Consider the following 16,428-nt stretch of genomic DNA (forward strand, 5'->3'; position numbering starts at 1 on the left):
TAAACTTTCTTGTAGGAAATTTATTGCTCTTCAAAAAAGATATCCAACACTTTTTCCCTAAATCCAACCATTTGAGTGATATCGAAGCTCAAAGTTGATAGATTTAAAAATGAATGTTTTTCGATTAAAATTCTATAACTCTCCAGCAAACGAATATTTACGTAGGTTTTTAACAGTTTTTCGTCGGAAATTTACCGCTCTACAAAAAAGGTCACCATAATTTTTTCGATAAACTCAACCGTTTAAGAAATATTTAAGTTTTAAGTTGAAAGAAAAGTTTCACAAATCAACACAAAATTTTGCTCTGATGATATAAAAAATTTCTTTTTTTTTTCGAGCTTAAATATCTCTTAAATGGTTGAGTTTATCGAAAAAATTATAGAGACCTTTTTTTTAGAGCGGTAAATTTCCGACGAAAAACTGTTAGAAGCCTACGTAAATATTCGTTTGCTGGAGAGTTATAGAATTTTAATCGAAAAACATTAATTTTTAAATCTATCAACTTTAGTTTAGTTTAGTTTAGTTTATTTATTTACGATCATGGAGCTGCTGCTCCTTGTGATCAAATATCAATATACATGTTCTATTATTATTATTATTAGCAATCAGAGTTAAAATGAACTCAACAGAATACAATATAATTTAGACGCTTACTCACTCATTCCAACAATACAATAGTTTAATTCATTAAGGATTCCTTATTTTCTAGATCCATTAGATACAAATAGCATTTACTTCTAAATTCATCTAAAGTTACTGATGTCGTAATTTCGATTGGAAGCGAGTTCCAGAAATTACAACCCGTAATCAAAAATGACTTATAAAAGGTACGAACAATACTGTAAACATCGCGGCAAATCGTTAATGAATATAGAGAAAAGCAGAGGACCAAGAACACTGCCCTGAGGAACACCCGAATTTATTTCAATCCATTCTGATCTATTATTAGAATTTATAAATACAGATTAATATCGATCACTAAGATAAGAATAAAACCATTTTACACTGTTCATTGAAAAGTCGAGCTTAAAAAGCTTTCGTATAAGTAATAGGTGATCAACAGTATCAAAAGCTTTTGTAAAGTCAAAGTATACTGCGATAGTGATCTCTCCTTCATCAATACCAAGCCTAATATCATCTAAAAGTCTCAGTACAGCAGTCTGGGTCCCCATACCTTCCCTAAAACCAGTCTGCCTATTATCTAGAAGATCATTACCTGATAAGTATTTAATAACTTGTTCATAAATCACTCTTTCGAGCACTTTTGATAGGGCACAAAGTAGTGATATAGGTCTGTAATCCGAAGGCGATGACGGGTGACGAATTTTTGGTAATGGTTTCACTATAGACATCTTCCATAAAGATGGAAAAATTCCATCATTGATAGATACGTTAAATAGATTAATAATGATCGGTAATAATGTATTTAACAGAAATTTATACACTTGTATTGAAAAACCATCAATTCCCATTGCACTCGTAGAAATACGCTTGATTGCACATTTAACACTATTTACTTCAGTATCACGTAGGTTAAACTGAAATAAAGGATCTTCATAGTAGTCATCTGGAACACATTCGTCAAAACTCAATAGTGGATCACCCGAAGAGATCGAGGCAAAATGTTTGTTTAGATCATTAGGTGGTATCAACTGCTCATTATTGTTATGTGCTCCTTTTCTTGTGAGTCCTAGGTTATCAATCACTCTCCAAAAGACTTTGGAGTTGCCTTTGGATTCATATTTAGATTCTAGATACTTGCTTTTAGCTATGGAGATCCCTCGTTTGAATTCACGACGAAGATCGATATATCTATCAAACAAAGCATTTGATCCATATCTCTTCGCAGCTCTATAACAAGCATCTCTCTCCTTTTTCAATGAACGCAGTTCAGTAGATAACCACGGAGCAGGTGGACGGTTTACAGAGAAAGTTCTCATTGGAGCAACATCATCTAAAAGTTCATCAATCATAGAATTGAACAGTTTGAGCTTAATGTCAATATCCAATTGATCATCAAACTCAGTCATATTATAATTTGCCATGAAATTTTCCGCAGCTTCTTGGTCTACATTCTTCAGAGGTCTGGAAGTAACTATCATCCGTTTATGAGCTAATGCGTTATAATTAACAGATAGATATGTCAGATCATGTCCTGATAGAAACGGCTGAGACGACTGTCCCCAAGAAGAGATCATCGTGAGATCATTCACCGCACAAATATCAATCCAAGTATCTGACGTTCTTGTATGATATGTAGGGTCCATGCGAATTATTTTCAGTCCTTGAGAAGCAAAGTATTCCCTTAAATTCGAAGAATCCTGAGTTTGTGTCAGCAAATTTATGTTAAAATCACCCATCACACAAATAAATTTATGTTTCTTTACATGACGTGCTAATTCATCTTGAAATATCTCTAAGTGGCCAGCTCTTGGAGGTCTGTAGATTACTGCAATTAGTAGCTTTGGTTGAGATGGGCTCCAGACCTCAGCAATGAGGAACTCTGGAATGCCATCTTCTGATTGTGATGTTGACGATGCTAGTATACAAGATTGCAGTCCATCGTGAACAAATAATGCTACACCCCCACCTACTAGCCCACGACGATCTACACGTAAAATATTATAAGATGGCAGAGCAATTTGAGCGTCAGTAATTGCCTCATTTAACCATGATTCAGTCACTGCAATAATATGGTAGGGGTTCATATGAAAATAATCTCTAAACTCATCAAGGTGAGCATCAGATACCAAAGACTGGGCATTAAGACAACAAATATTGATGATTGGTGATTTTAAAGCATCACGATTTAACTTTGATTTCGTAGATATAAAATAGGAACTGGATGATCTGGGCGATGGTATGTGGCAGCAATGTAGTGAGTCAGCGTCTGATAAGAGCTATAATTCAATGAGCGATAAATCTGTGCTTGACAAAATTTTAATTGGCTTGGTTGTAGAATCCTTCCTTAAGAATACAGCACCATTGCTGATCCATGTAGATCTCGGGCTTATTTCAGTAAACTTTTTATGGACTGCATCACGTAGTTTCTGCAATTCGAGTGGTATTCGATGATTGATATTTATTTTACTTGACGATAAGGTAGAGTCAACAGACGAAGCCAAGAGATTCGGGTGTTTTTTCTTTACACTGATAATTTGATTGCATTTCGCCAACGACGCAAGCTCAACAAGTATAGCTCTTGATCTTATGCGATCATTGTTTGATTGAGGGTCTAGAGGCTTTCGTCCCATTCGCTGCACGTATACAATATCATGCTCGGACAGTTGAACATCGATCACGTTAGCCAGAGCTGGAAGAAAGTCTTTTTTAAGTTTCCGAGGATCTGTCGCGGTGTCAGTTTCAGGAACTCCTGTAATAACAAGTTGATTAGAGACACTCAGGCAAGCCATACGTAATAACATAGTGTCATCAGCAGACTTAGTTATCGCAGATGACGTTGTTGCGATCTTATTTTCAATAACATCCAAGCGGGAGTCATGGGACACGACTTTTTGAGAAATATCATCGACGCTACTTGTAATTACTTTGACTTCAGCAGCAACTGTAGAAAATTTATTTTGACAAGATTTTAGGTCTCGACGAATGATCTTGTTGTCTTCTTTTAGTGCATTAACATCAGTAGCCATTCCTTCCAAGGTCTTTTGCATTCCTTCTAGGCCTTGTATTCTCTTGTCAATTTTAGTGAGCAAACTACTTAATTTATCAACACTATCATCAAAATAGCAGCAAGGACACTTTTGTTGTATAGCTTCTGGAACATCTATTTCATCGATAGCGAGTTTCGTTGCAACACAGTCAGTATGATATACATGTGCACATTTCAATTTCGTTCTGACAGAATCAGATACTTTATCGATCTCTATAAAACAGAGAGCACACTTTGGTTTTACCATCGTGTCTCGCGAGTGATTGCAACGGTCGATAATGTTACAGCAGTCGATAACTGTAATGAGTACCAGTTCGAAGCACCGTAGCGCAAATATCCAATCGGAGTGACTGTGACTAACTGCTTACGAATCTCACAAATTTATATAGTCAATGACTAAAAGCCAACACTGATTAATAAAATAAATTAAATAATAAGAATTAGTAAACTTTTAGAGTAACTAATTAGCTTGAATTAATCACAAAAAATGAACACTCAATAATAACAATAACGATCAAAAATTACTAGCGGTTGAACAGAATTATAGTCCAAATATGACAGAGCGACAAAAAACACGTTTGACTGTAACAACTTTGAGCTTCGATATCACTCAAATGGTTGGATTTAGGGAAAAAGTGTTGGATACCTTTTTTGAAGAGCAATAAATTTCCTACAAGAAAGTTTACAGCGCTTAATTTTATGTCTAGGTGTTAGAGAGTTATAAAATTTCAAACAAAAACGCAAATTTTTTTAAACAAATCTAACTTTGACCTTCAATATCTCTTAAACAGCTGGATTCACGAAAAAAACATAAGAGACCTTTTTTGAAGAGCGGGAAATTTCCTACAAAAATATGTATTAGTCATTACTGTGCACTCATTTTTAAGCAAGTAATTACATTTTTCTCATTGTACTGAAATGAGAATGTATCATTACTTAGGCAGGGTTAAACGGCATTAGAATGAACTTTTTTATTTTTTTTTATTATTTTTGGATCACAAATATATGATTTATATCATACCCAAGTAAAAAAATCTAATTTGGTAAATAACGGACACCCTAATATATATATATATATATATATATATATATATATATAAGGGTGATCCAAAAAATAAGAAACTTTTTTTTTTCCTCCCAACAGGTTCAAAAGTTTCATTTAGATAAAAAAAGACGCCTGTGAAAATTAGAGCTCTTAATATTAACATTAAGAAGTTCCTCAACGCACTTTTCTATTTCCCATAAGAATAACATGGGAAAAATTTTTTTTACGTCTTCTGATTTTTATAAGTAGCTAACGATGCGTCATAGGAAGAAATGGCAGGCATATTTTTGTAGGGAATTGAATGCTCTACAAAAAAAGATTCTTATCATTTTTTGAGGAATCTATTTGTTCAAAAGTTATTTGAGGTTGAAGTCGAATTCATATTAAATTTTGAGATTTTCTACTTTTCCGGCGAAACTATCAGACTTATTACAAAATATCATCGTACCTTTTTTGTAGACAATTTTATTCCCTAAAAGTTATTTCTAGTGACGTTTTTTCGAATTCCGCATTGTTTTGTAGATATTTTTATTTTAATTTCAAGCTCATAAAAAAAATAGTCTTCTGATCGATTTTAAGAGCTTGACATTAAAATAAAAATCACTAAAAAACAATGCGGAATTCGAAATAACTTTATTCGAAATATATTTTAGGGAATAAAATTGTCGACAAAAAAAGGTCTGATGATATTTTGTAATAAGTCTGATAGTTTCGCCGGAAAAGTAGAAAATCTCAAAATTTAATATGAATTCGGCTTCAACCTCAAATAACTTTCAAACAAATAGATTCCTCAAAAAATGATAAGAATCTTTTTTTGTAGAGCATTCAATTCCCTACACAAATATGCCTGCCATTTATTCCAATGACGCATCGTTAGCTACTTATAAAAATTAGAAGACGTAAAAAAAATTTTCCCATGTTATTCTTATGGAAAATAGAAAAGTGCGATGAGGAACCTCTTAATGTTAATATTAAGAGCTCTAATTTCCACAGGCGTCTTTTTTATCTAAATGAAACTTTTGGACCTGTTTGGAAGAAAAAAAAAAAATTGTTATTTTTTGGATCACCCTAATATATATATTAGACTGGGCCAAATAAATCGACTATTTTTTTTTTTTCTTCGATACTGTGAAAATATTATTCCTGATGACAAAAAAAAATTATTGTGCAAGTTTGAGCTCTTAATATTGATATCAAGAGGTGTATCGTTACGACTTTTAGTTTTTTGACAGAAATTTCATTTTTTACCCAAAACTTGTGAATCATCCATCTGAAAAATTTGAACAATGTATATTCTTAAAGAAAATTGAATTCCCTACAAAAAATCTCTCACAGTAAATTAACGTAAAACGAGCCGTTTTCTTGTAACCGTGCCTTAAACATTGATTTGTTTTTTAAATTGTTTGTTTCTATTTTGGATTTTTGTAACTACTAGAAATATTGAAATTTTTTTTAATCAAGATACATATTCTTTAAGGAAATTTAATGCTCTACAAAAAAGGTCTCTTAACATTTTTTGCTAAATTCACTCCTTCGAAAGTTATTCAAGGTTGAAGTTGAGTCAAAACGACTTTAATAACCTGAATAACTTTCGAAGGAGTGAATTTAGCAAAAAATGTTAAGAGACTTTTTTTGTAGAGCATTAAATTTCCTTGAAGAATATGTACCTTGATTAAAAAAAATTTCAATTTTTCTAGTAGTTACAAAAATCCAAAATAGAAACAAACAATTCAAAAAACATATCAATGTTTAAGGCACGGTTACAAGAAAACGGCTCGTTTTACGTTAATTTACTATGAGAGATTTTTTGTAGGGAATTCAATTTCCTTCAAGAATATACATTGCTCAAATTTTTCAGATGGATGATTCACAAGTTTTGGGTAAAAAATGAAATTTCTGTCAAAAAACTAAAAGTCGTAACGATACACCTCTTGATATCAATATTAAGAGCTCAAACTTGCACAATAATTTTTTTTTGTCATCAGGAATAATATTTTCACAGTATCGAAGAAAAAAAAATAGTCGATTTATTTGGCCCAGTCTAATATATATATATATTAGACCGGTTCAAAAAAATCGACTATTTTTTTTTTTCAAAACCCGCAGTGAAATATCTTCCTAGTCATGAAAAAAGAAGCCTGTGAAAACGGGAGCTCTTAATATCAATTTTGAAAGGTCGCTCATCGTATGTTTCTATTTTACGTTTAAATAACATGGGAAAAAAAACTTTTTTAGTTTGGAATTTTCCACCTCGGCAATGGCTGATTGTACGAATAAGCCCAGCATATATTTTTGTAGTGAATTTAACGTTCTACAAAAAAAGTCTCTCATCATTTTTCGACAAATCCATCCGTTCAAAAGTTATTGGAGCTCGACGTCAAGTAAGAGTAAATTTTGAGATCTTTTTACTTTTCCGGCAAAACTATCATACTTATTACAAAATGTCATTCAATCATTTTTGTGGACAATTTTATTTTCTACAAATTATCATTGATAAATTTTTTTCAAATTCTGCATTGTTTTCTAGTTATTTCCATTTTAATTCCGAGTAGAATTCTGGCTAATGAAGATGAGTTTAGAGCCAGTCACTAGCTCAGCATTACTAGCTAGCAGATTTAGCTAATAACGAGCTCACCGTTGGCTAATTTTTGTTTCAAGAATATTTTTAGCTAACCGATATCTCGTGAGTGAACAATATTTATTACTTACAGATGGCGCTGTACAAGAATGAAATCTTGACTCACTAGGGTCTCACAGCTAGCTCAAAATAATTATTTATAGATGGCGTCGTTTTCAAGTCAAAAGACGACTCACCACAAGCCGATAGCTGGCCATTATCTATGATTTACAAATGGCGCTCCATAGAAATCTAACGGTGACTAATCATTACCTCACAGCTAGCTCAAAATAATTATTTATAGATGGCGTCGTTTTCAAGTCAAAAGACGACTCACTACAAACTGATAGCTGGCCATTATCTATGATTTACAAATGGCGCTCTATAGAAATCTAACGCTGACTAATCATTACCTCACAGCTAGCTCAAAATAATTATTTATAGATGGCGTCGTTTTCAAGTCAAAAGACGATTCACCACAAGCCGATAGCTGGCCATTATCTATGATTTACAAATGGCGCTCTATAGAAATGTAACACTGACTAATCATTACCTCACAGCTGGTTCAAAATGATTATTTATAGATAGCAAAATTTTCAATTCAAAAGATGGCTAACTGTAAACTCCTGGCTGGTCACTACTTATTATTTACGGATGGTGCTATAAAAAAAATAATTTACTGGTTTTTACTGGTTTATTTGTTATTGGTTTTTATCTAGATAATACTTATTGTTCTAGACAGAAAAAAAAGGTTTTCTTGACGCAGAAAATTTTCACTTGTCCTAGGAAAAATTTTACATCATGAAATGAAAATGAAAATTTTCTGGGAGCGAGAAAAACCTTTTTGGAACAAAAAATTTTTTTTAATCTCACGAAATTTTACGATCCATTATTTAGAAGGTTAAATAATATTGTATCCAATTTATACTCAGCTTAATAAGCATCAACTTAGTAAATAACAATAAATCAACCTAACCTCAAATAAGTATAGACGACGCTACATAAAAATGTAACTGGAACTCATCAGTATCTCATAGTTATCTTGTCGCTAATAGTTACAGGTGGCGCTACATAAAAATATCACTGCAACTCATCAGTATCTCATGGTTGTCTAGTTAACATTAGTTACAGATGGAACTGTATGAAAAATAAAATTCACCTTGCCCATATCTCATGGTTATCTTGTCGATAATGGTTACAGGTGGCGCTGCATAAAAATATAAATGTAACTCACCAGTATCTAATGGGTGTCCAGTAATTATTAGCTATAGATTAAAACGAGGCGCCTCCTCCTTGAGGTAGATGACCACGAGGACAGGTACCCGTCTATTATTTAATCGCGACACACGCTATTTTCTACGTAGCGTGTATCTTATCGTGTCGCGATCGTCTAACTCTCAATAACGATTTACCCGGATAGTCAAATTGGCTTACCCAGAACAAGTAGGGCGAGTTCCTTGAGCAGTGAATTAAGGTAGACTTACTTGGTGTTGCGGATTAGTCCCAAGTCCGTGCAGCAAAGCGTCGGCGTCGTTTAACGAGATTTACTGCGTAGAACTTAATATTAGCCTTACTTCACTAATGGGTAGGACGAACTTCTTAATTTATAACACGTCTTTATAAAAATACTAATAACTGTTTTTATTAAAAAGAATAAATATTTAATAAGCCACTCGCACTGAGCGTCAAACAACTTTGTAACTTATAATTTATGACTCAAAAAGACTAAACAGAATAAATAATTGACAGAACAAAAACAAATTTGGCAGTGAATAAAAAGACTTGACTGCACTAAGTGACGCGTCAACCAAGAGTGACTTATAACTAAAATCTGTTAGCTACGGGCTGGCCACCTATGAGTTTTAATTCTACTCGGGATCCCAAGCTCCTAAAAAAATAGTGTTCTGATCGATTTTAAGAGCTTAGCATTGAAATGGCCACTGGGGATCTACCGGAGTGAAGTCCGTATACACTTACTGTTTTTGGCTATCTTGTTCAAAAATAATTAAGTTGGGCGCCAGGTGATTTTATAATCACCAAATAAACAATTATCAAAAATGTCGACTCAGGGTGGCGGATCGGGGAAAGGTCAGGCACTTAAGATTACGATAAATAATTGATCAGAATTAAACAAATAATCAGTCGTATTTTAATTAAACAAAATCGTTGATCGGTATCACAAATCAAAAGTAATCGGTTACAAATAAAATAATAAGTTGCCGTGGTTGGCTTGACTCGATATAAACAAATTATAAAAAAAACGTGGTTGATCGAAACAAAATCAGTTCTTTGCTCAAGGAAAACACAGTCGGTTCACGAAATTAAAATAAAATAATTTCATTGTCCGGAGACACACATACAGCGGAAGTATTAAAGAAATACTTGACAAGTGACGTCAGAGTATTCTTACACGGCGAGGTGACAAGACTGCTGTTGCGAATGAGACACGGACAATCCGTAATTCTCAGAATTGCTCGAACGAAATAAAATAAAATATAAAGTAATATTTTATTTCGGTAACGCGTTCAATTTCACTATCATACCGTTATTACGCGCAATTAAGGATTTCGTCAATTAATTATTATCGCACTTCACTTATTTATTAACAAAACAATGCAGGCGTACACTTTGTTCAGATTCACGCCGATGCTTCGGCTTGTTTACAGTCGTCGGTTTATTGTTCACTCGGAATTTACTTGTCGCGAATACTTGTTCGAACTCGGATTGTTCTTAACGGCGTAAATCGAATTGTTCAATAGTCGAGATCGAAATTGGTCGTTGGTCGGAGTCGAATTGTTCAAATATAAAAAAAAAACGAGGCCGTTCCGTTCGGCGTCTATCCCAGATCTCCCGTGACAATCAATGCATCGAGTCGATTACTTGGTCAAAGTCGAAATTTTCGATTCTAGATGTCACTAGAATTTGCTCACCGGATAACTATTCCTTATATTCAAATAATTTCAAACCTCGGATCGATGTCGAATTTTCATCATGTTACTATATATATATATATATATATATATATATATATATATATATATATATATATATATATATATATATATATATTGAGACAATGTGAATTGTCATATTCGTCCTCAGCCTTGTGGTTCCCAATTTTCCCCGTCTCGTTGCCGTCTGAAACTACACAAGTCATAGTGACATGGTCACATGACAGATTGTCACGTCGACACATGTCCGTAAGGGTGAAGTGGGGACGGTCCCGAGGCTAGCCCTACGCCTACCCATACAGGAAGCCCCAGAGTTGAACGACGGGGCCATGCCTGGGACATTATTGGGAAGCCCATCTTGACAAACCTATACTGTCCCATGCCCGGGCCATAACTGGGTAATTAGTCTTGGCCATTCCAATGATTACCCAGGCTTGGGCCAAGACTGAATAACCTAGCTTTGGCCAAGCCTAGAGTCACCCTAACTTAGGCCAAGCTTGCGTAACCTAACCTCGGCCGTTGGATGGTAACCCTAACATGGGCCAAGACTGAATAACCTAGCCTTGGCCAAGCCTAGAGTCACCCTAACTTGGGCCAAGTTTGCGTAACCTAACCATGGCTGTTGAATGGTAACCCTAACATGGACCAAGACTGAATGACCTAGCCTTGGCCGTTGAGTGGTAAACCTAACACGGGCTTAGACTGAATAACCCATTTTTTATGAAAATCATTTTATAATATTTTCTTACATCCAGGTAATTTGTGTTGATTAGATTTGCCAGGAGAAAAAAAATGTATATAATTAAATAAAAAATAAAATTGTATGTAAATTATTATGCATATCGGCCGAGAAAAAAAAAACTCACGTTCGTTCAGTACTCGAATCACAGACCTCGTGAGGGCCAGCCCACTGCACCCCATGCAGGAGCTGCCAGAGTTGAACGAAGGGGCCCTCCTTGGCTCAGCACTGGGGAACCTAGCTTTGGCACGTCTATATTGGCCCATTCTTGGGTCAAGAATGGTTACTCAATCATGGCCATTCCAATCATTTCCCGAGCTTAGGTCAAGACTAGGTTCCCCTGCCTTGATCATTCATTGGCAAGCCAGATTTGGGCCAAGGTAGGATTATCCAAGTTCGGCTATACCTATAGTTTCCCCATTCTTGGGCCAGAATTGGTTAACCCACGTTTTTTATTAATTATTCAATTAACTCATTATTATCGTTTTTTAAATTAATAATTTATTTTTGAATTGAAATAAGTTTTAATCAATAAATATTATAATATTGCGATTAAAATTATTTACAACTAATAATTGAAATATTTTTTAGTTCGTTGTTATTTGCAATCAACAACCGTAATTTTATAATTTTAGTTATAAAAATTAATTTAAGTAAGAAATAACTCATGAATTTTTATAAAAAATGTTATTTTTAGTATTGGTGGTAGAGCAAGACAATTCAACTGAGTTCTTGATAAATAATCAATTAAATTTAATAAATTTTATTTTTAAAAATTATGTAATTATAATAAAAATAATACGAAATTATTATTTTTTTTCTTAATCGAAAATATTTATTTAATAGCTCTTTATATTTCATAAAACCAAGTGGTTGTAGTAAAATGAATAAGTAAAACGTATAAAAGTTTCAGTTCAACATTAGTAGGTTCGTCCAGTAGCTACCGTTCAAACCTAGCGATCAGAAGGACGGCAGTTCGCGCCCAGAGCCCAGCAGAATTTTCACCGAGTTTTTTCACGTCATTTGCCTCTCTTAAATAGTTTATACGTTAATGGTCACACAAACTCTATTAGGATAATAATAATAAAATTTTTTTTAAATTAAATTTATTTGTTTTGTCGATGCATGGGCCAAGTCTGGCAAGCAAGCATGGCTCAGATCTGGCCACCACGCATGGACCAGCCTTGGCAATGATGCCTGGGCCAATGGTAACAACCAAGCCTGGCACCCTGTTATCATCCCAGACTTTTGCCAAAGCTGGGCCAAAGCGGGTTTCCAAGCATGGGCCAGAGATCCACAGCATTGCGCCAAGCGTGGCCCATATCTGGCCCCGTCGTATTTTCCTGTATGGGTAAAATTATCCGTCAATGACTTCGATCCTGGATCAATTAGCGTTCAGACTTCTTTATTATTTAGTATCGATTATAATCAGGCAATTATACTTGCAATACTCACGTACTTTATATTCTGTATATCTTATATTTCTTCCTGGCAATTAACTTGCAAAGTAATACTTTTATTGTTTATTAGTTATTAATTATAATTATATTTAAGTGTATGGAAAGCATTATACGTTACCGGCGACACATTCGCGGCATTAATATTAGAATTAAGTAATAAAATCAATGTACAACAAGGCGTTATTCCACGTGGTTACGGATTGCGTATCCGGCGTTCCAACCAGGACTACGTTATTGTACCTTGCGGAAATCAATGTAAGTAAATGAATCTCTGTTACGATTGGCAATAAACCTGCATATTTCTATAATATCAATCCTTGACATTATACATTGCCTTTGTTCTATCCTCATCCTAAAATACTGGTAAGACTGCCGAATAATATGATATAATAATTATAAATTGAGTTAAAAGTAGTAACTCGACTATCAATAAGTATAATCTATAATATAAATACAATCTATAACTTTATAATAAGCCGTGAGGTAAGTTGATAAGCTTTTGATACGTTGCCGAGTTTGAATAAGTGCGGGTCTTTGCTTTGCAAGAACCCCAGCCCACTGCTCTGTCCAGCATAAATAAAAATTTCGTAGAGGCCGGCCTAAGCCAGGGTTCAACCCGCGAATTCTGGTGGCTGCTGGTAAAAATCGCGAAGACGAAAAGCGATTTGTCTCAATATATATATATATATATATATATATATATATATATATATATATATATATATATATATATATATATATATATATAGTGACTGGGATGAGGTTCGTGGAACTTAATCACTACGATAAATAACTTTATCTGACTCCAATTATTAGTGTTAACAAAATAATAAATATTTAGTTTTATTTAATGAATGATATAATACAAGGTAATGCGGTTGCATTAGATACGTGTTAGCTAGTTGCCGTGTAACTCTCTATTGTACGTGTGTACTGTACCGTGTACTGTTGCTACTGAATATCATATCCGCGTGGGCGAAATATTCGGCGATCGATAACGATCGATGATTGACAGACTTATCCGAAATTATGAATATCAGAAATATCCGTAGTGACGTAGTCGCTACATATATATATATTAATTATTAATAAAAACTATTTATTTCTTTCTAGCTTGCCAAGATAATTTAGATAAATTTATTAATATGGATCCGGAAACTGGTTTAGGTACTGTGATGAATTTGAAACAGTTAGTTAATCAATTTTATCGACCAAGCGTTAAGCAAACATCATCTCCAGCATCAAAATTTTCAGAAACTGAAGCAACATCAAATTAAGAAAAAATTAAAAACTAAAAACATTTCAATTTCGTTGATTAATTACATAATTAAATAATTGCTTGATATCTATTCATAAATATGTTATGACTATTGTATTAAAAAAATTTTCAAATCATAAATATTAATAATAAAATTCACGCCAGTTCAGTAAAATACATCAAAATTTTATTGATGTAATTACTAAGATTTTAAGAACAACTATTTAAATGTTTTTTTATAATAAAAGCTTATTCAATTTTACCCTACTTTGTCCAAAAAAAATATAACTGAACATGTTTACTGTTATTTATTCGAATAGTTATAAATTATATACAATGTAATCTTAATGCAATAGATCCAGCACTGAGCTATGACCTTGTAAAAAGAATTTTATAATTTTCGAATTTAACCTTAATTTATATTTATCAAAAAAATTTATTATTTTCACAGTAGTGTCTATAAATAATAAGAAAATTATACGGATTAGAGTGCATTAAACAACATAACTGAGCAATATGTTTTTTAAGGCATGACTGTTGTGATCCCTGAAGAAAATTTTTCGGACTTTTGTCCGAAAAAGTCTTTAGAACTCTGAAAAAGTCTTTAGAACTCTAGAACTGAGTTTTTCAGACAGAAGTCCGAATAATTTTCACCAGGGATTAAATAAAACCTGTTATTTTAAAACTATACTAAAGACTGATATTGTTCACAATCTCAATACACGGAAAAAAAAATATTATGATTGGCACGATCTACTAGATAGTGGTGATTTACGTATCGTGAAGGGAGCGATGTGTAGAGCCACCTTCGCGATCCATTCTAGTCCCATTCACGATCCGTATTGCTGTTAGCACGATACGTAACAATACGCGCACTGACCTCCAAATAGCAAAACGAGTATTGCAACAGTCAGTATACTGTATCGCGCTGGTCACAATAAATTTTCCTCCGTGAATGATCTATAACCAATAATATGCACTTATCAATTAATTGTAACCTAAGTATGAAAAAAAAAAATATACTTATCAATAAAATTGTACAAAAATTAACACTGTAATGTTAACTTTTGCAATTATAATGTGATTTTACTACAATTACTGTAATTCTTGTGATACTTAAAATTTTTTACTCTTTCATAATTTTGAAATTTCTACTATCTATAATAATTTATGAATAATATATTTATAATATTCTTAACATAAATTTAATTTAGAATGCGAATTAAAATCATAAAATTAATGGATTTTAATAATAGGTTTAAACCAACTGCAGTTAGCATCACTAAATTATAATATAGTTCATTTTTATAATTTAAATATTTACATTAATTGATGTCAGAACTCATACATTTAGTAGAAAAGAATTAATACTTTTAAGTTAATTATTTACTAAATTTTAACATCGAATAATAAAATGTATTAAGCCAACGAATAAATAAAAAAGAAAATTTATATAACTAGCGTACATCTTTCGCGCGCAAGCGCGCGCGTGTCATTTTTTATATTTTATTTTAATTTATTTTGTGTCGTTTGCATATATTTTTCGCTTTCGACCAGTCACGTTACCCTAGCGAATTCGATCATGCCGAAATTTTGGGTATTTTTTGAGTGTGTTTTGGACATAGTATACATTTGATAACATTTGGGTACGTTTTACGAATAATGCCCTAATCATACCGAAATAATACCGAAATTACCGTAAATGTTGGGTATGTTTGTGAACTTTTCATACCCAAATTATACTGTAGAAAAATAATTTTTAAAATATAGTATAGATGGCGTTTATAAATGAAATGCATTTTGGCTCTCTTAAATTAGCGGGGACAAATTAATTTTTTTAACTTTTTTTTTTTGCTAATTCGTTTATTAAAATAATAATAATTATTATAGTAATAATTATTATAATAATAATTATCATAATAGTTATTATTATAATAATTATTATTATTATTTAAATAGACCGCGCAATTGATTCGAAATTCGCGCATGTGCAGTAGGATTTATTTGAAGATATACAGTTGGGTGGGTGTAATTATATTAAAAAAATTAATTACAAAGAAAATAAAATCAAACAAATGTTTTTTTTTATCGAACAAACAATATCTAGTTGAGATTGATAAAAAAAATGTATGTCACTACTACATTATCAAGAGCCAGGTTCAAGTCAAATTTTTAAATATTATTTATAAAAAACAATAATCGAACAAAAATTAATTTTGATCAAACAATCAAGAACAAATGACGAACAAACGAATTAACAAAAAAAAGTTGAAAAAATTAATTTGTCCCTGCTAATTTAAGAGAGCCCCTTTAGCTCCAGTCTGTTACTCTTGGAGCAAATAGTGTATCGTCTCCATACTGTTTTACAGTTTTGCTCCATTATACTATTGATTTGATTGTTTAATAAAAACTTTATATTCTAAATTGTTTTACTGGCGCTGGTAGTGAAAGTTATAAATAATTATGTCAACTAATAAAAAATAATGAAAGTAGCTAAAAAAAAGAAGCATTAAAAAAAAACAATTTAAAGCATACGAAGAAACATAACCCTGAACATAATATTTATCGATGGGTCACAGACTTTCTTAAAAACGATGGATTTGCTCGAAAGAAGCAGAACAAGAACTCTGAAATATTTCCTAACAGGCAGCGAAGAGCGAAATCTATTTAAAAATAATTAGAAATTAT

At 32.7% G+C, this 16,428-nt stretch overlaps 2 protein-coding genes across 2 annotated transcripts in view; one reads left to right on the forward strand and one right to left on the reverse strand.

Moving 5' to 3' along the window:
- LOC130670144 (uncharacterized) overlaps positions 1-6,983 on the reverse strand; it is a 91,877-nt gene extending 84,894 nt beyond the window's left edge. The window contains exon 1 of the transcript XR_008990317.1: positions 6,966-6,983. The gene's annotated coding sequence lies outside the window, so the exon portion shown is untranslated. The remainder of the gene's footprint in view (positions 1-6,965) is intronic.
- Positions 1-13,847, forward strand: part of LOC130670140 (protein N-terminal glutamine amidohydrolase) — a 77,714-nt gene extending 63,867 nt beyond the window's left edge. Inside the window, exon 4 of the mRNA XM_057473357.1 lies at positions 13,596-13,847. Within this exon, the coding sequence (XP_057329340.1) occupies positions 13,596-13,759 (164 nt within the window). The 3' untranslated portion in view covers positions 13,760-13,847. The remainder of the gene's footprint in view (positions 1-13,595) is intronic.
- Positions 13,848-16,428: the final 2,581 nt, after the last annotated feature.

This window comes from Microplitis mediator, chromosome 6, assembly GCF_029852145.1.
Source record: "Microplitis mediator isolate UGA2020A chromosome 6, iyMicMedi2.1, whole genome shotgun sequence".
Taxonomy (NCBI): Eukaryota; Metazoa; Arthropoda; class Insecta; order Hymenoptera; family Braconidae; genus Microplitis; species Microplitis mediator.